This window comes from Athene noctua, chromosome 4 (genome assembly GCF_965140245.1).
Source record: "Athene noctua chromosome 4, bAthNoc1.hap1.1, whole genome shotgun sequence".
NCBI lineage: Eukaryota > Metazoa > Chordata > Aves > Strigiformes > Strigidae > Athene > Athene noctua.
In genome coordinates this window covers 50,647,268-50,668,618 of record NC_134040.1, presented here as the reverse complement: position 1 = coordinate 50,668,618, position 21,351 = coordinate 50,647,268, and the positions used below count along the sequence as shown (strand labels likewise).

The following is a 21,351-nucleotide window of genomic DNA, read 5'->3' as shown; positions in this document are numbered from 1 at the left end:
TTCTTCTTTGTATTTTCCCACTCTTATGGATCCATCTGCCTTGGCCTGATTCTGTCAGTCTTCACTACTAATTAATCTAACCCATTAATTATCTTCAGTGACAAGGACAGTCTCAAGCCCAAAGACAGATTCCTATTTTTACTGAAAGGTGTTGCAGAGCTGCTGACGTTTCTTCCTCAAGTATTCCCTGAGATACCCTTTACACAGCTGGCTAAGGAGTTACAGACATTAACCAGGATATATGTGCTTGTCTGGTATTTTCAAAAAAGGATAAAGAATGTTAGAGATCCAAATCCTCTGTGCCTTTCACCTGGCTTTAGCACCGTCTTCTTAGGGACTTACTTTTCTGCTGTCATTTTTCTGCATCGCTATGATTTTGTAAACTCAGCCCTGTTCCCAGTAAGATTGGAACAAAAGCTGCTGTCAGAATAGTCAAGAAACCAGTCCTAGGAGCCTCTTTAGAAGGAACGATTTCTGTGAGAATATCACAAAGTGATAGACCCATAATTCACAGAAAAGCATATTAGTTATTTTTCTTCCCCCACAGCTGTCTGTTAAAGGTCCTTTCTATTGTATTCTCTTCACTCCTTTAGTGGGATATTTTTCTGAAGCACATCTGGATTGCTGTTCATGTGTGCAGTTACTTATCTTTCCTACACAGCTAATAAGAGATGTCACCTGTACTGCCAATCCAAAGAAACTGGAGACGTTGCTTATATGAAGCAGCTGGCGCACGATGGGACTCGCTGTTCCTATAAAGATCCCTACAGCATTTGTGTTCGTGGAGAATGCGTGGTGAGTGATGGCTTCCCAAGGCCACCCTTGAGTTTGAGCTGTGCTGTGTTACAGAGCAACTCTGGTTAGACTCAATCAGAATGACTCAGTCAAAGGTGCAGAGACAGGCTTTGCAGATGTTTCTGAATTAAATATTTGCAGCATCATATTCCTCATAATTCCTTGAGTTTTAAGTTAAATTAGAGCAACAGCACAGACCTGTTCCACGGAAACCTTCCACATCTCTTAGTTTCCTTTGCCTTTTTTGCACTTAGTTTCGTGTCTGAAAAGAATTGTGTCCATTTCTCTCTCTTGCACACTCTTCTTAGTCTTGAAGTACAGTGAATATTAAGCAAGAATCACTTCCTGTTTTTCACATGAAAACCATTATCCAGCACCAGATTTGCAGGTAATTTGTGTTTAAATAAAACAGGTCAGTGTTGGGTGCTAATTTCTTCCGTGCATTAATTTTGCAATGGCATCCCACCATAACTAAAACTGACAACCAATGACAGAGCCTTCTCTTTTTTTTCTTCTTTTGCTCTTCCTTCTGCAGAAAGTGGGTTGTGACAAGGAAATTGGCTCCAATAAGGTTGAAGATAAGTGTGGTGTCTGTGGCGGGGATAACTCTCATTGCCGAACTGTGAAGGGAACCTTTACCCGCACTCCCAAAAAGCTTGGTAGGAATAGCATTTTCGTGCATCTGGGTATAGTCTCTGTTGTCTCTGGTGTTTCTGTCATATTTACTGCTTTTGCAGACCAGGCAGAAATCCAGCCTACTCAAAAGTAGCAAAACACAGGTTGTAAACTGATGTGCAAAAACAGTTTAATCTCTGGTAAAGAGATGGCATCTTGAAAAGTATACTATTTCTGTCCTTTGAAGGGCCTATTAGAAGAAAGCTTGATCAGTCAAGTATATCAAGAAATACTCACCATGAAGAGCATGTTTAGTTCTTGGTAAATGCTGAAGCCCAGCCAGGGAATGTTTGTGATAAGTGGGGATATGCTGAGTTCTGCTAAATAAAAAGAAACTGTTCTTCTCACAGTGAAATATGGAAGAAATTGAGATAGTTTGCCTGACACCAAGTGTAGCATACCTTTATCTGTAGGAGTACTAAAGGAAACATTTTTTTTTTTCTCCCATTAAAGATTAAGCTTTTCACAAGTTTTTCCTCTCAAACTCCTTAAAACTCAGGAGTTCTAAGTGGAAGTCTGAATTTCTGTGCATATGAAATGAGCATATGGATCCTCATGTCAAAATATTCTTTATGATGCTTTCTCACAAATTATAGCCCTTTAGTCAAATAAACAAATTAAAAATAAATTCAGCTGAATTCTGAACCAAATATATAAATGTTTTGGCAGGAATCCTCATTTCTCATACCCCTTATGTGGTGTGACTGAGATCCAGTGGAACATATGATTGCATTCTGCTCACTCAGAACTAAGAATGACCAGGTTAAAATTTTCAGACTACAGTCTGGGGTATTTGGCAACACATTCCATCTCAATAATAATTCAAGATCTCATTGGGCTTTTTCAGAAATTTCTATTTCATCAGTTATTTGTAAGGCAAGGCAATATTATCCTGTACATTTTGCTCTGACTATTTTGTATTTTAAGGCTTTCCTCTATTGCTTTCTTTTTCAATCTGGGGAAGCTACTCAGGGAAGTATATCTCCTGTATGACTGGGAGCAGTTATTTCAGGAATATCAGTCTGATAGAACTAGGTGTTTTAAGACAAAGCAGAGAAAGGCTAAGGGACAGATAATGTGTATATCTGCATTAACAGTTTAGAGGCTGGTAATTGCTGCCATGAAGCAATCTTTACTGCAACAATCTTTACTGCAGCATTAGTATTTAAATTTGGACACTGAGCAGACAAACTAAACTTGGACAAAGATAAGTTCATGTGTGACTGGAAATAAAATACATTAAATATTTTCCTGAAAATACTTACTCATTATTACAAACCAATCAGGAAAAGTTTAGTGATTGTGGTTATCAAATTACAGTAGAGAGCCTTTCTGAAAGGGATGGTTCCCTGGAGTCTGATGGATTGGACATGGATTGATGCAAGAATCATTGAAACTTTAGGAGTAATGGATTTAAGAGTGTAACTTGAGCCTTATAGATAAGCCTGTGTATTTCTGGAGCTGGCAACTACTGCGCTTTTCTTACCAAAAAAAAAAAAAAAAAGTAACCAGCAGAAATAAGTGCTCGGCCTTCTAAGAGCATTTATGATTTTGTCACTAAGAAAATGATTGGAATTTTGGGGGCTGAGAGGATATTCATGTCAAACTTTGGATCCAGTCCAATAAGCACTTTCTCTAATGAGTCTGGTTCCTGTTGTCTGTACCAGTGGTTTGGAGCTTGTAGCTCGCAGCCCACGTACTGTCTAAGCTTGTGGTTTGGCTTACTCCCTGGGAGATTAACAGGACAAACAAGAGGCCAGCAGAGGCTAAAATATGCTACTGGCTCCACCACGTTGTGGCTCAGCATCTCTGCATATGGACCACTGAGAGCCAGTGCCTGTCTGACAGGGTGTTGGCATGCGATTGGGTGTTTGCACAGTATTTTTGGTGTCTGGGAAGCATGACAGTGCAAAGTGGCAGACAGTCCTAGGAGATAGGTCAGGGAAGACTGCTGCTAATCAGCCACTTATCTGCAAACTTTCATGAAAGTGATGGAAGTGTTTATGAAATGTTTATTGTTTTACCGTGAGTTTGGCAATCTAGTCATTAAAAAGACTAATTGACCTCTTCCAACAGGAAAACATTTAAGCAAGAGGTGCCAAAAAGAATTCGAGTTTCTGGAAAATGAAATCTGCAAGTATCCAACTTAAAATCACCTACCTGAATTATCACTGGTCTGACTTTCATTGACTACTAACACTTGCTAGATGTGTCTAGTTCTGCTTTAAATGCATTTGAACACATAACATAATTCATACTTTACACTTGTAAAGACCATCTGGCTGACAAACGTAGTCAATGAAATAACAAGACTTGGCTCCCATAGCACTAATTACAGACGCTCTATTTAAGGGAAGACAAGAGGAGCATTTACATTGCCCAAAGGAGCTCGCAATATTTCCCTCTCTGAAACAAAGGAGTCTAAAAATACACTGGGTAAGTGTCAAGTGCTTGTAGAAAGAGAGGCATCCATGGCAACTCGAGAGTTCTTGCTGCAGTTCTGATCTCCATTCAGACATCGAGAGATAGCACCAAATCAGGCAAAAGCTTTATGTTTCATACGCTCAAGAGATGATCAATGGAAAGATTGGCAAAAGCTGTTTGCACAGTCACTCATCAGCCAAGACTATGATTTTACATATTCCTAGCTCTTCTTTTTATCCACTGAGATTTTCCAAGGAGCCGTAGTACGTCAGGTGCGTGACAAACTACCAAAGTATTTGTTAATCCAAAAGTCCCTTGCACAAAAGAGAATTACTTAAATGTTACATCATGTGTTTGCAATGCACAAATAAAAAAACTCCTGTTGCATTTGTACTACTTCTGTAGCAGGGCTGGATTACTTGGGAAGACTACATAGCAAAGTACAAAACAGAGAGAAACTCAGCTCTTTAAAAAGGGATCTACAGAGATCTATCAGAATTAAATCTGCAGTTGTTAAAGAGAAAATAATAGAAATAAGAAAATACCATGCACTAAGCATGCTTACGAGGCTCTTGATTAAAACTGGATATAGAAGTATTTGTTGACAGGTCCCTAGGAGGGATTTTAGTCTTCTTGATGACAGTATTTACTTAATGTTACACTAACTACCTGTGGTTTGGGCTGATAAATAATTGAAATTTAAAATAAGAATCATTTTATTTGGGAAGAAGTTTTTCCTTTTAGCTGTAGAGAGTTGAATTCAGCCCTTTCACTTAAGCAGTAGCAATTTAATTGATGCATTTTACATTCAAGTTGTAAATAGTTGGGGTTAACTTCCATACAGACAAGCCTTTTCTGATGTGTAGAGACAATACACGCTGTACTACGCCCACCTTCCTGTAGTCTTTGATGTCTTGGAAGTAAGTAGACACACTTAAGTCATTAACATCTAACATGACAATAAGTAAACTCGAATCTAACAGCCAGGCTGATGAGTGATTTGGAAAAAATAATGTGTTTCGCACACGCACCCACCCCCTTCCCCAGTATGCTGAGGAACATAGGAAACATATTTTTGCCTGACTTATTAATTGATATGGCCTATAGCAGTGTAGCTAGACAGGTGACAAATAGATTTGTAACTGGTTTCTTTTCTCTCCCTGAAAGAGAGAAAACACAAGGCAGTCCTGTCAAATACGTTACAAAACTATTTGCTCCATTTCTTTCTGGCACTGCTTCTCAGTTGATGATGGATGCCCTCTTCTGCAAGTAGAAGCTGGGTCATGTAGTGTGCTCCTAACCATGGCTATTACTTTTTCTTTCCATCTCTGCTTTCTCCATTGACTACTACACATGCCAAAGGGTACCTTAAGATGTTTGATATCCCTCCTGGTGCTCGACATGTGTTTATCCAAGAAGACGAGGCTTCTCCTCACTTTCTTGGTAAGTGTTTCTCTCCTCACATTTGGCTTTGAGAATGAGAAGCACGGGGCAGTCATGCAAAAGAACCTGAGAAATGAGATAACCAAATTAAAGTGTTTTGGGTAAATACGTGCATTCAAAATTGCATGTTAAGGTCAAAGTCCTAGAGTATAATCTCAGCAAGCAAACATTTACTTCTCATTTGAATTCTTCAGAATATTAAACTGATCCCAATTTGCATGTTTACTAACAAAAGCCTGTCATCGCTCACATTTAAATGAGCACTGCCAGGGTAAAAACTATGTATTCTATTATGTGAACAGATTCAGTATCTTTAATTGTTCTTATTTGCTGCAGATTGTAAGCAACAGCTATTTTAATGGAAAGAAGATTGAGCAACTTGTGATATATTTGCAGTCCATTTCATTTCAGATTTTTCTCATGTAGAACAGTTCACATGTTGTAAATCAGTTTGTATCTTACTGCTTACTATTTTCTAACATTTAGGGATTTTTAGCTCACGGGAGGAGGGGTGAAGTCTTCCTTGGGTTTTAACAGCCTTGGAATCAGCTCCTCATGTGCTAGGGCAGTGTCTGAGTTGTAAACCCTTCAGGCAGAGTTGGATTAGTTACTAAAAAGAAATAGGAATGAAAAAGAAGAAAAAAAAAAAAAACAAAAACAAGAAGAAGAAGAAATTGTTTCAACTGTGATAATGCCAAAGGGGGAAGCTTGACTTTTGAGGTCCAAGAGCTTCATTTTGGACCAAGTATAGCCTGTTGGTAACTTTCAGAGAAGCATAGCTTTGCTTTGGCAGCAAGTGGCTTCATGAAGCTAAGTACTGCAGAGCTCCTGCATTTGGATTACTGTAATCACAGGAACTTGTAAGATTTCTGCGTAATGTTTTTTATCATGTTTTATAGTGCACTGGAAAATGTTGGACAAAAGAAAAAAGTGAGAGTCTATCTTTCAGATTTCTAATGTATTGGCTTCTAATTGGAGCATAGTAATTATAATCCCCACACTATGTGGCTTTTAAGGTGAGGTGCAGGAACCCAAAACCAAGTGGTTTCTCAGGGGTTGAAATGCTTCAGCTCTTTGCTTACTGACTTTAGTATCTAGTACATACATATGTGTGCAAAAGAAACTAAAATGCGATGAAAACGTTGTCATTTTCATAATCTGAGGGAAATATAGCACTTACTAGTATGTTGGCTTTTCTTGCAAAAGGCCTTCTACAATATCTCCTGTCAAGTTTGACATAAGCTGCCATGATTGTTGGTGATATGATGGGAGGCACGACTGGCACTGTTTTCAATCCTTTTAGCAATTAAGAACCAGGCTACAGGACACTATATTCTGAATGGGAAAGGGGAGGAGGCCAGATCCCGATCTTTCATCGACCTGGGAGTGGAGTGGGAGTACAACATAGAGGATGACATAGAAACTCTGCACACTGCCGGGCCCTTGCACGATGCAGTGGTGGTGCTGGTAGGTTGCATGTCAAGCCGTGGGAATATGATGAGTTTGTCTTTCATTAAAAGTGCATGGCCAGCATGGAGCTTGTTCTGAGATAAAACACCATCGTGTAACTCCTCTCTGAAAGACACGTGCAGATGAGACAGCTGATAGCCTGAAGCCCTTTTCTCATCAGCTGTAACCAGCTTTTGGAAACTGCTGCCTGTTCATGAAGTGGTAATATGTCAGTCAGAAGCCCAGTATTGCATTGGCAGACATCAGTGGGACAATTTCAGTGGACCAAAAAGGGGTATTGCATGTGAAACCATGTCTGAAACCAGCCCTACTCTTTAACCAAGTAAATGATGTGGCCACACCATCCTTTCATCCTAGATGATGGTGTCCTACCTGGCCAGCTTAGAGTGCTAGCCTAGAAATGTATCTCATTTTAAATGGCTCTGTGTTGATCTTACTATTGTTAGTTCTAACTGTCAAGACAAAACCCATTTTTTTTCCCCAGTGAGTTAACTAGCAGTTTACATGTTTCCCCTAAGAATCAGGCCTTGGTTTCTTTACTTTGCAAAGGAATAAATAATAGCTCTGGTTTTGTACTACTGTTTACATTTGATTATTAATAGATCATTCCTCGGGAGAATGACACAAGATCTAGCCTGACTTACAAATACATCATTCATGAGGATTCAGTACCAACTATCAACAGCAACAACGTCCTGCAGGAAGAAATAGATACTTTTGAGTGGGCTTTAAAGAGTTGGTCGCATTGCTCCAAACCCTGTGGTGGAGGTAAACAGACCTTCTAGTAATGAATGACAAATTACCAAAATTGGAAAAGTAAAAGGTGGGGGAAGTGAATGCTTTAGAAACCTTGGCCTTCCTTTTTTTAAAAAGCAGTTTGTTATTTCGGGTGTCCAAGCTGAAAATATCTGAAGTGCTTGATTATTCAGAAGTGTTGCACTTTCAGCCTAGAAAGAAAAAGTCCTTTTTAGGTGCTAAATTCAGTACCCAAAGCCACTTTGGAAGTACAGACTCAAACATTTTGATGCTACTGAGAGTTTACTTTACTTACAGTATGTACATTACTCTCATGCAAAGAATGGGGAATGCAGATGTCAAAATTACTTTAACTCTTACATACAGGAGTCAAGCAGGGGATGTGTTCTGGTAGCAAAAACACTAAAATGAGACTTGGGTTCATTCCCAGGTTAGCCAGTGACTTGCTGCTTGATGTTAAGGAGGTAATTTCTCCCCTCTCTGTGCCATGATTTGTGTGTAATGCAGAGGTTAGACTAAGGAGTCATAACTGTCCCTTCTGGCCTTAAAAACCTGTCACAGTGTCACATTATCAATAGCATCCATAGAGCACTGTGCAGCAATCTCGTGGCTGACAACAAATTCTGAGCATCTTTAAATACTTTGTAAATATTTGTCATGTAAAACCATTTAACAGGCCATGAAACTTAGATGTAAACCAAAAATTCTGACAAGGATCTGTTTTTCTGAAATATTTTCCAGGGTTTCAGTACACCAAATATGGGTGCCGCAGGAAAAGTGATAACAAAATGGTTCATCGCAGCTTCTGTGAAGCTGGCAAAAAGCCAAAGCCCATTCGTAGAATGTGCAATCTTCAAGAATGCACACAGCCTCTGTAAGTATGTCTCGTAAAGAGATATAAATGATTGCTCCTTGTGGTAGGTGCGGCAGTTAACCCGAGCCAAATTTGGTAGTGTGCTGACAGCTTTCCAGACTGGAGTTCCTGTGTTATGGATGTTTTTTTCTACCTGTGTAAGAATGGTTACTGATCTTACTGAGTGGTTGCATCACAAAAATACTGTATACTAAGGGCTGCCTGACCTGGCAGCAGTATGGATTATACTTGTGATGGTATCGGACTTCTTTTTACTTCCCAGCTGGGCAGCAGATGAGTGGGAATATTGCACAAAAACCTGTGGGAATTCGGGCTACCAGATCCGCACTGTGCGTTGCATTCAGCCCCTTCACGACGGCGCAAACCGCTCTGTCCACTTCAAGTACTGCAGCGGAGATCGCCCCGAGAGCCGCAGGCCCTGCAACCGCCTGCCGTGCCCCGCGCAGTGGAAGGCTGCTCCCTGGTCCGAGGTAGGCAAGAACCCGTCGTGAGCGAGGAACTTGCCTTTGCTAACGTCTCATGCCTCCCAAGTCAGATCTTCACCTGGGCTGAAAGCTTCCAGCTGCGCTGGACAGTTTTCCAAAACAAAGGAAAACAAAATATCAGATACACAATCCTGCAAAACCGATGCTGAAATTGTGCTTGTTTTTCTCCAAGTTTCCAACTTCTCGTTTCCCCGCTTCTGAGGATAGCAGATCATTTTTTACCAACTGGGACTGTTGTGGAATCACAGAGTTTCTGGTAGTGACAACACTATTATAAGTACTGTTATAGGAAGAAACAGCTGAACCCTACAGCTAACTCAGTGAACAGTTTTCTCTGCCCTTTGTATTCTCTTTGTCAAGATCAGGTATTGGCTACAGGAAGAATAAATAGCAAAATTCATAATATGCTCTAATAATAAATTCAACATTACAGAAAGCAAGAATCAAGGGAAAAACTCTCCTCTGCATATTTCTCCATGACATCAGTCTTCACTAGAGTCTGCTTTCAAAGCAAATTGCTGGAATGTATAGCCTGACCCAAGAGCCAACCTTGGGCTATTTTAGACACATTAATTTTTGCACATTGCTGTGAAAGCTTAATGTCCTGAATTGTCTTGTGTCTGTTTCATAGTGCTCTGTGACCTGCGGGGAGGGAACGGAGACCCGGCAGATCATGTGCCGTGCTGGTGACCGGTGCGATGGAGAAAAGCCAGAAACAGTGAGGGTCTGTAAACTCGCTCCCTGTAACGGTAAGAGAACATCTTAAAATGGCTGCAGTTGATGAGGGTAGCAATTCATGTCTCAGCACAGCCTGTCTAGATAGCACAGTGCTGGGTAGAGATGTTGAACGCAGATTTCATCCTTGAGCGAACTCTGCTGAAAAATAAAGGACTTATATTTAGGTCTAAATAAAAGATAAACTTTCTATGAAGTTTCTATGTTAACGTGTAGGAGTTTCTAAGACAAGGCAGAGCCTGTGCTTACTAACAGGTAGTGTGTAAACCAAGCTTGTACTGTGCCATATTTTAAAGATATTACACTGCCAGGTAACAAACACACAACACTGTTCATCTTCTGCATGCTAGAAAATACACCCTTCCTTGAAGATTCACCTGCTTTTTTCCAGCTAAAGGCGCCCTGTTGTTTAGTTCAGCACATTATTGATATTGTAGCTCCAGGTGCTTAGTGCTTCTCACACACCAGGGTCTCTCTTGTAAACATACTGAAATAGAGGGTTTAAACGTGTTAGCCTAAGTTGCATTTGCAAAAATTTGTCCTGGAGGTGAAGGTCAATCCAAAGTAAACCCTGCTTGACCTCTAAATCCCAAGATAAGTTTTACAAGCCTGCCAACTGAGGAAATGAAAAAAGTACATATATACAAATGGGATAACAGAGCATTAATAAGGTTCCTGGGAATTTCATTACATTGTTCTCATAGAGTTTTTTGAACAGATTTTTAAGCTTTTTATGACAGGCCTTTCTTCCTTTGGGCTTGTGACTCTCTGAGATTTGGGGTTTATTTGTTTTTTAAATCCCTCTTAGTAGTCCTAACACTCCAGTCAATAGCTGGTAGAAAAAAATAGAGTAAGACTTCTTAGAAGGTGCAGTGTCTTTTCCCACAGAGTGAATCTAACTGCTTCCCACAAGTCGGGTAAAAGTGTCTGCTTTTGCTCTTACTTGTCTTCTGCCAGGGAAAGAAGTCAAAGCAGAAAACAATTCTGTGAGTCATGAAGTTACAAAACACTGTACCCACTAGGTGGGAGCAGATCGCTATCTGTGACTCTATAAACAAGTACAAGATTTAAAATCCTGTTTTTCACTGGTGATAAAAATATTACCAAAACTGAAAGAAAGAAGGGCTCCATCTTTGCAAAACTATTCAAATAGTTTTGATCTTGTGCTTTAAGCATCTGCTTAAAGAATCTGTACTTTAAGCATCAGTTGGGATTTTCTTGAAAAGTCAATGTTAAATTTCTATCTTTCCAAATTCAGCAGCACACATTTTTTCTCCGTGTGAGAGTACTATGTCTCTCTTACCATAAGTAATACTCAGAGCCAAGTGCCTGTATAACCTAGGATCCACTTATGTGGAATATAAGCAATAAATGGCCTTGCACAGGCCCTTTACAACTATTGGTTAATACTCTGTGTTTGGGATTTTTAGTATGCACCCCATCTCGCATGCTCCAGTGGATGGAGGATTTCTGTGGTCCCACATAGGGGGTGCCGAACAAGGTTCTGAGACCCTAAGTACGATTCCTAAAGAGAGAGGACACCACAACACATCACAACAACTATCAAAAAAAAGTGAACTAATGGCCACTGATATATATATATAGATATATCTGTATATCTATATATCTGTCTCGCCTTGATGCAACAAACCTCTAGCATGACCTGAGCTTTATGAAAACACTTTTCTGATGCGGTTTCTACCGCGTTGTACATTTTGGGGAAGTGCAGCTAAAATAGCAATAGTATTCTGTAATATTTATGTAGATAAACTGTATGCGTGGGCATGCGTGGCATTCCTTTACTTTTAAATCTGTACAGCCTCGATTACTATTTTGATTTTCAGGGCTTTAGACATAGCAAAACATTAATCTGTATCAGGTGGTTTTGACAAGTGATTTACTACCTACATGCAAGATTGCTGAGAGTTTAATCTTAGTAGAGCTGTCATGAACATTTGCTGCAGTTGTGATTTCTTCTGTGCTATGTGGCATATTAGCATTTCTCTTGCATTTCATGAAAAAACATATGTCTGCATGTAGGAGAAGAGCCACCAGCTCTACCACCATGTGCCTCAGTGGAGCTGAGTCTCATAGTGTGGAAAAATGAGAACACCTCCCATAGATATTTCACTTAAACTTTATACATTTCAGTGATTAGAAAGAAACAGGAGCCAAAATTTTATCCTGCTGGTCCCTAGCAATAATCTGAGCAGGAGTCATGCTTCTGTGCCTGTGCCAGATTAGAATGGATTTTGTGGTACTTAGACAAATAGATGAGCTCCATGCAAGAACCTGTATAGAACAGGTGCTAGGAAAGTCTTTATAGGAGCTATCCCTGCTTTGCAACACAAGATACAGAATGAAGAAGAAAGCACATGTTGTTTTAAGTTTTAGTTCCTAAATACCAACTTCCAGTGGGATTTCTCAAGGTACTTAGAGTTACAGTGATGCCTTCTGTAAGAGCTATGTCAATTCTAAAATCTAATGGGAACATTTTTTAGTTGATTTAAAATATATTCTAGTAGCTTCAGCTTTTAAAGATTCCCTAGGAAGCCGATACACTTTCTTGTGTCTTCTACTCTTAGTTACCATGAAGCAAGTAACAAATTGTGAGGAGAATTTTTACCATGAACATCAGCAGAAGGATACAAGCACTTGCATACTGAATAGGAAATAGTTGACTAAGTTGTGCAGAATTAATCTTTAAAATTTTTTTAAAGGGATTATGTGAGTATACAGCTCCAAGATTGTACTTAACCAACCTACTAAAAGTAGGTAGGTACAAAAACCAAATCTTTGCACTATCCCTTGAGTCAAAAAATTTAAACCATCACAAACCTCTATCACAAAAATCAGCCATGAGAGAAAAGTACCAATTGCATTGTCACTGTGGAAAGACAAAAATAATTGTTTGGTACTTTCTTTTTTGTTTTGTCACTTTAGGTGATACTCTCTGCTTTGATTTATATACTGACATAAATCACAGTCATCTTGCTAATAACTGCCATAATTTTCCAGATCAGGTGCTTTCATTTACACAGAAGCATAAAGATTGTTCTATATATGATGCAAACATTTGTGTTTCAGTATTAGCTTTTCTAATTTAGATGAATTATAAATATAGCCCTTGAATTTCCCATGCTAAATTCCTGCTGAAAATAGCCTTACATTGCCTTCATGGAGTACGTATATTCCCATGCAAAGCTGCAGATTTAATGCTAAGTTTGTCAAGAACCAACAAACATCTATCCAAGGAAGCACATTGGGATTAGGAGAAAGGAAAATTTTTATATTACTTGCTGCAGTCATATAATTTGCTATTTATAAACAACATCCCACAACCCCGCTGATGTACGTGTGTGTAATTTTGCTGAGTTCTGAGGAATTAAGTTGATTTACATTGATCGAGAGGTTGGGCTACAGTTAATGTTTTAAAATAGGAAAACTTGGTTGCCTAACATACTGTTGACATGTGGTGAGGCAGCATCTGTACACAGGTGAAAAAATATCAGAGTACAGAAAGCTAATTTAATTGCAGAGCCTAATAAGTGGTGTTACATACCATCTGTTACTCACTAAAATGTTGAATATATAATTGCTAACTATGAATGGAGGACTAGAGGTGGAACAGATCTTCTCAATAGCTGGGGTTAACTTTTTACTTTTCACATTATAATTTGGCATACTTCTATTTTAAGTAAAATGCATCAATACTATTTCAAGCCAGCTGTGATATCTTAGGAAAATTCTGCTAAGGGCACCTTTTTGTTGGTCTCTCCCCAAAGTGTTTGCTTAGTTACTGGATGAATCGAGCTACTCATTTGTCCCCATTGCTCGTTTTGTGTCCTGTGAAGTGTTATGTGTTTGTAGGTTCCTGGTCTGATTCTGGGGTGCTGCCAGGGCCTTAGCACCAGATTTAGGAGGCTGAGGGGAGACACAGACACCACGTGTTTCTCAAAAGTTGGCATTAAAATACCAAGATGCTCTTCTGAATTGTGTTGACCCTGCTGCAAGGCTGGATGAGGTGACCTTCTGAAGGCACCTTTCCTGCATTATTCTGTTGGGTGTTCATGCTGCCAAGGCACATGATATGGCAAACTACACAGATAAGTAATGGTAATAATGAGCAGTATAAGTAATGGTATAAATGAGCAGTAGGATGAGTTAGATACAGTGAGGAGAATAAAAAGGAAGTATTAAATCTCCTCATTTTAAAATCTATTAATAGTGGAGGTCATTTCAGATGCCCAGAGCCAACCACCCATCTTCTTCTGTGCCTTGACACAGCTCTACTGAGATGCTAACTAAGAATTAAATAATATTAAATAACCTTATAGCGGCCTTCCAGTACTTAAAGGGGGCCTACAGGAAAGATGGGGAGGGACTCCTTATCAGGGGGTGTAGGGATAGGATGAGGGGTAATGGTTTTAAACTGAAAGAGGGAAGATTTAGATTAGACAGAGGGAAGAAATTCTTTATAGTGAGGGTGTCAAGACACTGGCACAGGTTGCCCTGAGAGGTCATGGCTGCCCCCTCCCTGGCAGTGTTCCAGGCCAGGTTGGACGGGGCTTTGAGCAACCTGGTCTAGTGGAAGGTGTCCCTGCCCATGGCAGGGGGGTTGGAACTAAATGATCTTCAAGATCCCTACCAACCCAAAGCATTCTGATTCTATGAATTTGCATTTTTCTGTGAAATGAGAGCGAAGTTTTAAGTTAAAGTCACATTCCCATACAGAGTACCAAACTACCCAGGGAACTTGTGCCTTGATATAGCCAGTACAATGAACTACAAGATTAAGAACAGAAATTATCAACAGTGCCACCTACTCATGAGTGTTACAGACTCTCAGTGTTTGCCCCAGTCCTGGTAACTGTAAAATTTCAGACTTTGAGCTCATGTGACAGTCTGAAGGAGCCCGAGCACTGATGTGCTCTTAGCTCAGTATCAAAGCCTTATTTTTCTTCTTGCATTACTGCTTTCCTTTCTACCAGTGTTGTCCAACATGACCACTGCATCTTTACTTGTGGAACATCCATAAATGCTCAAAGAAACATAGACATTTTGGGGATCTGTGATAAATCTTTGCCTCTTTAAGATCTTTTCCCTGACTGAAGGGGATGCCACACATTTAACTTCAAGGCATCTTATGTCTGACCTATCTGTTAAAAGCTTTGCATCAGTTCTCCAGGTCACTGAAGAACTCAGACTTCATCCAAACAAAACTTTATCCAACTATAACATTTTATTTTAAGACATCGTATAAAAGGCATCTTTGAGAGATATTGCTTGGACTTTAATTTAAGGGAAGATTTCATTGTTTTTCACGCTGTTGATAGATAATGTCCTCAGGCTAGAAGTGAAGATGATTTGGAGTGGGTAGAACTACATCTGGCCTGGTATGTGGGAGCTGTACTGGATTAGTACTGGGAATTGTGTCCACAAATATAACATGCCTTTCCACAACTCTTCGCTTCTGATGTGCACAGATGCTGACATTTTCAAAGTGACTGCTGATTTAATTGGTTCTGAACTAGGGTTATTTTTTAGGGTGGTGGTGAGTTCTGTCAAGGGATGCATCACCTTAGGTTGTCTATTCAGAGTAGCCCATTTGCCCCAAACACGGGCAAAATTTCATCAGTGCCCATCTAAACGCAGTCTGGGCATTTCAGTGCTCTTCACTAGGTTGACAATCAACATTTATGTTTGTTTTGCAGATGAGCCCTGTATGGGAGACAAATCTATCTTCTGTCAAATGGAAGTGCTTGCGCGTTACTGTTCCATCCCTGGCTACAACAAGCTGTGCTGTGAGTCCTGCAGCAAGCGCAGCAGCACCGTCCCACCACCGTTCCTCACCGAAGCTGCTGAAACCAAAGAGGAGGTGATGTTGGATCAGAGTGATCTGCCCAGGGCTTTGATGGTGCCAACACCTGTAGTGCCCTGCTATGCACAGGTCCTGCCTGGCAGAAGTTCTCTGGGCAGGCTTCCTTTTGCTGAAGAGGACACAGGTACGCATGTCTCCCCATCTAACAACAAGCCTCAAGGTGCTGAAGTTCCACAATGGAGAGGTCCTCAGGCAAGGAAGACTTCTAGGCTGTTTGCTTTCCTACACCAGTCACCTGCCAACAGCAGCAGCCTCAGTCCTGGTAATGCCCTTGCATTGGCAGGAGCCGTTCCTATGGTGCCAGCTAACACCACCACACCGGGTGCTCCTTCTCCATTGAGAACCTCAAGGAAGAGCAAGAAGCACGTTGAGAAGAGATGGCCTTTGAGGTCCTCCACTGTGGAAAGATGAACCTGAATGCCTTGTGGAGGATAGCCATTGAAAGAGGTTTTGTTTGGCACTTTGGGTTTAATTTCCTTACTTCTGGACACTATGGTGCATGCTGCTTTCCACAAGCAGGACACTGCAGGTCATCAACTCATTTTCCTTGTAAATACAAAGAACAAGAAGTGCTGGTTCACTTTCTAGTTGCTCCCGTCCTCCTCCCACACTGCGTTACCTGGCTAGCTTGAACGCATTGGAGGAAAGCACCAAAGAATATTCCTAACAGTGAGCAGAAGTTGCTGAGGGCATCAGTCAAGCTGTAGTACAGAAAAGTGGCCCTGATCTCAGCACTCACCTCATTATTTTTGGTTTTAAACACTCACATTTAGAAAATGCCCCACTACAAGAGGTACCAAACGTTTACACTATACAAAATACTTTTGCAGTGGAACAACTGAATCCATAAGACTTGTTTTGCTAATTTATCTATATAAACATATTGTATAAGCAAATTTGTCGCTGTTGTGTAAATACTGTATATTGCAGAAAATCAGTATTATTTTTAAGAGTTTTGTGCTGTCAGACAACTGTTTACCTATGTTGCATTCTGGACAATTGCTAGGTGCCTGCCATTGAACACTGCCTTATTTACATTCCAAGAGTTGATTTTTAAAGCAGCATTATCATAAAAGGAGAAGTTCCATTTTCATTCGAATTACATCTACTGACACTAGGAAAGGGATGTTTTTTTGAGTATCAACGATGTGATGTGTTCTTTTGAAATAGGCAAAAAAAAAGGTACGAGTCTACTTAGAGCCACCCGCCCATTAAAAGTAGGTTTAGAAACTTTAGTGTAATTCCAGGCACAGGTTGGAAAAATGACGTTATGTGCCTGTGAAATGAACACCGACACCTGCGGCCTGCACTGAGCAGGCACTGCTGGAGTTTTGGGGTAGCAGTGCCGGCCCTCAAGTCTCCTTTTGTGAAGAGGTCAGGCCAGGGTAGGAAACCATGTATATACTGTAAGTACTGTAATATTCACAAGTTCAAAATGAGTTCTGTTTTCCAGGTGATCTGTTTGTTATTTCTGAAGCTGAAAAAGCATCACAGAGGTAGAATAGGTGCTAAGAAGAAATAGCTGTGGCAAGACTTAAAATAGATTTTTTTTCCTACTGGAAGCATTGATTTAAAGGTGAGAGAGATATTTATTTTTCAGCATGGTTCACCTCAAAATCTCCACAACCACAATGCATCTGACTGCAATAATGTACTAGTAATTTATGTCAATAACCATCTTGTTCACAGTCCACGCAATCGCACTCTCTCCTGTGTGTTGCTGTAAAGTACTTGTATATAGGATTGAGAACTAAAGATATTTATTAAAAGTTGATTTCTTGATAGTATTTTATGTACTAAATATTTACACTAAGGGCAGTTGACTATTCTTTTTGCCAAGATAAAATAGAGAGATGTAATTAGATACCTGTACATGCTATGTCATATGGATAGAATGGAAATTTAAGCTAACTAAACTACTGTAGAGAAATTGATGATCTTATTCTTTAAAAAAAAAGTCTTATGACACTTTTTTATTAAAGGCATCTTTAATTTCTAAATAGGTTAGTAAAGTTTCACGTGCAATTTTTGCTTCCCTGTAAAAAGTTCTTGTGATCGACCCATTTAAAAGAACAATGAATATGTACCTCTAAAATGCTATAAAGTATATTAGAACCCCAAAGATTCAGTTCTAGAAACATCTGTAGTAATTATGCAGAATCACTAGGAAGAAATAAGGATGAAAATTGTTGTCAGAAGTATATGTAAAATGTAAAGTAAATGAGAATGTAGGTAGGTTAATCCTGTTCGAGGAAGTCTAGGATCACGCTATGCCAGACTCATCCTGCATCGGGTTGTCTATGATCTCACCCACTAAAGTATTGACTCTACGCCTCTAAAGAATTGCTGCTACCTTTCTGCAAGGCTTTTGAAGGTCCAAGAAATTATTATTAAACAGATTGTACAGACAATCCCTGAGCCTCAAACAGACAAATAGGGTGTGTTTGTTTAATTAAAATTCCCCAAAAGTCAAATTCTCTTTCCTCTCTCTTTATCTTTTACATATGTGGGTGTAGATAATCCTTGTAACTTTTTCATTTCTTTTCTACCAAGCTAATTTCTCTTCCTATAAAGTGTCCACTACTGATACTGTTTGTTGTATTGGGGAGCACGTAACAATAAAATCTTTAACATAACAAGTCTTTCTCTGGTTTGATTCACATGAGAGGGTCTGGTTTTTTCAGTTCTAAGTTCTGTCTTTTGCAAAATGAAGGGCCATATACATCCCTTTACATGACCTTTACTGTCTTGGAAAAAAGTTCATTTGAATTAAATATTTGACTTGATTTTTAAAAACAGAGGTCCTGCTTTTTACCACTGGAGAGTGCAGGTTGCAGAGAAATTGTGGAAAAGGAAGGAGTGCATTTCTAGTGATCCAGAGATACCCTGGAACATGTGTGAGTATCCAGGTAGCAGCTCCAACCCTCTTGTCAAGAACATGTCACATTTTGGGCTTTGCTTTTTGAGAAAGGGTATCAAAGGGATTCTGTGCCAGTTGAAGAGGAGGCAGCTGCTCTCCTCTCCTTTACCTAGAAATGTTTTCTGAGTTGATGAGAAGATTGTAGGTCTGAACCAGACACTAAAAAAACCCCAAAACAAAACACTTCACCCACATTGTTTTAGTACAGGTGCATGTTTTAAAAATAGTCTGGCCTTCTGGTCCATCTAACTTTAGACCATCCACTCTAAAATGCATCCTTTGAATCAATTGCCATGTTTCTCATTGACAAGGACAGGCTTGCATCTGTAGCCGGTATTTACCCCAACATCACAACTTCCCTGTGGTCATAAGATGATGTGACACAGGGGCAAGCAGGGATATGTGATTGGCACATGTACTTGCGGGCATGCACACAGACCCGTTGAGTCACTCTAGGGCTTGAAGAAAGAAAGCCAGCTTGTGTCACAGTGGCCCATGCTCCAGTTTCCCTGCCTGAGGTAGGTCCTTCTGGTAGATTGCTCCAGAAAGCTAATGACAATTTTTCTGCAATTCTGGTTGTCTGTTTTCAAGAACAGTGGATTCAGACTGGAACTTCCAGAGAAATGCTAATCTAGTAAGAAAACAGGGAGGTCTTCATCTCAGAGGTGGAGTCTAGAGAAACTTCAGGCATTTAACTGAGTCTAGAGAAACTTGGAGTTTCTAACCCAGCAGAAGAGAGGTTGAGAGGGAGGTCTAATTGCTCTGTATACACAGGTCGCAAGTATGAAGAAGGCAGGAAACAAATGCCAGTGTTTGTGACCCAGCAAGTATAGAGACAGCAAGGAGTGACCTATAGGGAAGAAATTCTTTCCCATGAGGGTGGTGAGACAGTGGCACAGGTTTCCCAGAGCAGCTGTGGCTGCCCCCTCCCTGGCAGTGTTCCAGGCAAGGTTGGACAGAGCTTTGGGCAACCTGGTCTGGTGGAAGGTGTCCCTGCCCGTGGCAGGGGGGTGGAAGTAGATGATCTTTAAGGTTCCTTCCAACCCAAACCATTCTATGACCATTCTATGGCCTAAGTCATGCATGTCCCTCCAGTAAGGATTTCAGGGTTGGAAGCCCAGCCTGATGGCCTGCAGCCTAACTGAAGAGAGATTTCCTCACAGCTCTGCTGAGGCTGAGAGGCCACTGAAAGGTAAAGTCACCTCTGGTACCTCCTGGGGACAGGAGGGCCTTCTGCTGTGCCTCGCAGTGCTGTTGGTGAACGAAGTGTTCACAGACTTGCAGGAGCAGCACAGTTTTGTCCAGACAACAGCCTTTGCCTCAGCTACAGATACCTGTGGTGAGGCGTAGCTCCTGCTGTGGTGGTTTGCACCAAAATTTGCTGTAGTATTTTGGTATTTGGTCTATAATTATTGAAGTTTAATGCTAAATGATGTCATCAAAAATGCTAAATGACTTTTTTTTTTAAAAAAAGCAAAGCAAAACAGAACATTAATACTAAAAGGCCCAATTTCCAACCCACTGCATTGACAAGAGAAGTTTGTATTACTCAGTTTGGCTTCAGGTCTCAGCTAAACCTCTTTTTTTACTGCATTCTGCTAAGAATTACATTCTCAAAATATGTTCTTGACAATTTTAAGCAGAGCAAATAGATCTGATTCTCAAAGTATGTTCTTGACAGTTTTAAGCTGAGCAAGTAAATCTGAAGTAAGTGTCTAGTTGAATTAAAATTCCTGTAGAGAGGACTAATACTAACATTTCATAAGGAAGAGTAAAAAATTCCAAGATAAGTACCATTTGAGAGTGGTAAAAAGCTCTATTAAAGTTCACTGTGCAAGCTGTTAGGGTAAATGGCTTGCAATTGGCAGTAACAACAGTTGTAAATCGCACTGGTTTTCCACTTATGGAATGGCTCACAGAATTGACAGTACCTGGGTGGTACTCTCTATTTTAAGGGGAAACTGCAACTGTTCTTGCAACTTCCAACATGTGGCCAGATGAGAGCTTGTTAAAATACAGTTTCTGCAAGACCAGCGGATAGTTTTTCATGTGACAAAATTCAGGTGTTAACTCTTTAAAAAAGTATTAGAGAGAGGTATCTTTGGAACGACAAATTGAGCCTGTCATCATTTAGATTGTAATGGAGGCAGATTCCAGCAGCTTTAATCAGTATCTTATGAAGATGCCAACCATCTATATTCAAAATGGAAGAAATCCTCTTCCTTTTCAGCGGGATGGCAGCGGGTAGGAGAGCAATCTTGGGTTTTTAGAACTGTGAAATCAGAGGTTTGTGAAAGATCCTGTGCAGAAAGACAATGCATTAGAAGGATCAATCAGCAAAATCACATTTTCATTCAGACAAATAAATCACCATCTGCCAACCCACAGAAATATCTGCTCTTATTTATTTATCGTGTTTCAGGCTCTGAGCATTAGGTCTTTGCTGGATTGATTTAGTTTTAGAACCAGGTGACTACTGACATGGAAGAGAATTCCCTGTCCCTATTCATGGAGCATGTTCTTTTCTTTTGCATAGATGAAAATGATTTCCAAGTTGCTCTGAGAGAGATTTCTCTCCTTTTAGTTATGACAATTTGTCACACTAGATAACATTTTCTAAAAAAAAAACCCAAAAGGGTGGGGAGGGGGGACTTGCACTTTTTTTTTTATGCTATTTTTTTTCAGCCCACACAGGTACTGTGCATTTCATTAAGAGACACATGGATTTCTTAGTCCCTGGGGAGTGCTTCTCAGGATCTTGCAAGGACTGTTTCTTTTGGAGTCAAGCCAAAAAACACACACCAGGGATGCTCACAGCACTTGGAGTTCAGCACAGTTTCAAAAGGATTTGGCTGGCCCCACATTGAGCAAGCTTCAAATGTGGTGGAATGGA

At 40.1% G+C, this 21,351-nt stretch overlaps 1 protein-coding gene across 2 annotated transcripts in view; it reads left to right on the top strand.

The window, feature by feature from the left end:
• Positions 1–18,171, top strand: part of ADAMTS3 (ADAM metallopeptidase with thrombospondin type 1 motif 3) — a 128,277-nt gene extending 110,106 nt beyond the window's left edge. Inside the window, exons 14-22 of one of the 2 annotated variants that reach the window (XM_074905337.1) lie at positions 662–792; positions 1,331–1,454; positions 5,257–5,337; positions 6,641–6,804; positions 7,410–7,575; positions 8,305–8,437; positions 8,700–8,907; positions 9,554–9,671; positions 15,372–18,171. In XM_074905337.1, the coding sequence (XP_074761438.1) occupies positions 662–792; positions 1,331–1,454; positions 5,257–5,337; positions 6,641–6,804; positions 7,410–7,575; positions 8,305–8,437; positions 8,700–8,907; positions 9,554–9,671; positions 15,372–15,949 (1,703 nt within the window). In that variant the 3' untranslated portion in view covers positions 15,950–18,171. Of the gene's footprint in view, positions 1–661; positions 796–1,330; positions 1,455–5,256; positions 5,338–6,640; positions 6,805–7,409; positions 7,576–8,304; positions 8,438–8,699; positions 8,908–9,553; positions 9,672–15,371 lie in introns of both variants that reach the window. The other variant, XM_074905336.1, reaches the window with a different exon arrangement.
• Positions 18,172–21,351: the final 3,180 nt, after the last annotated feature.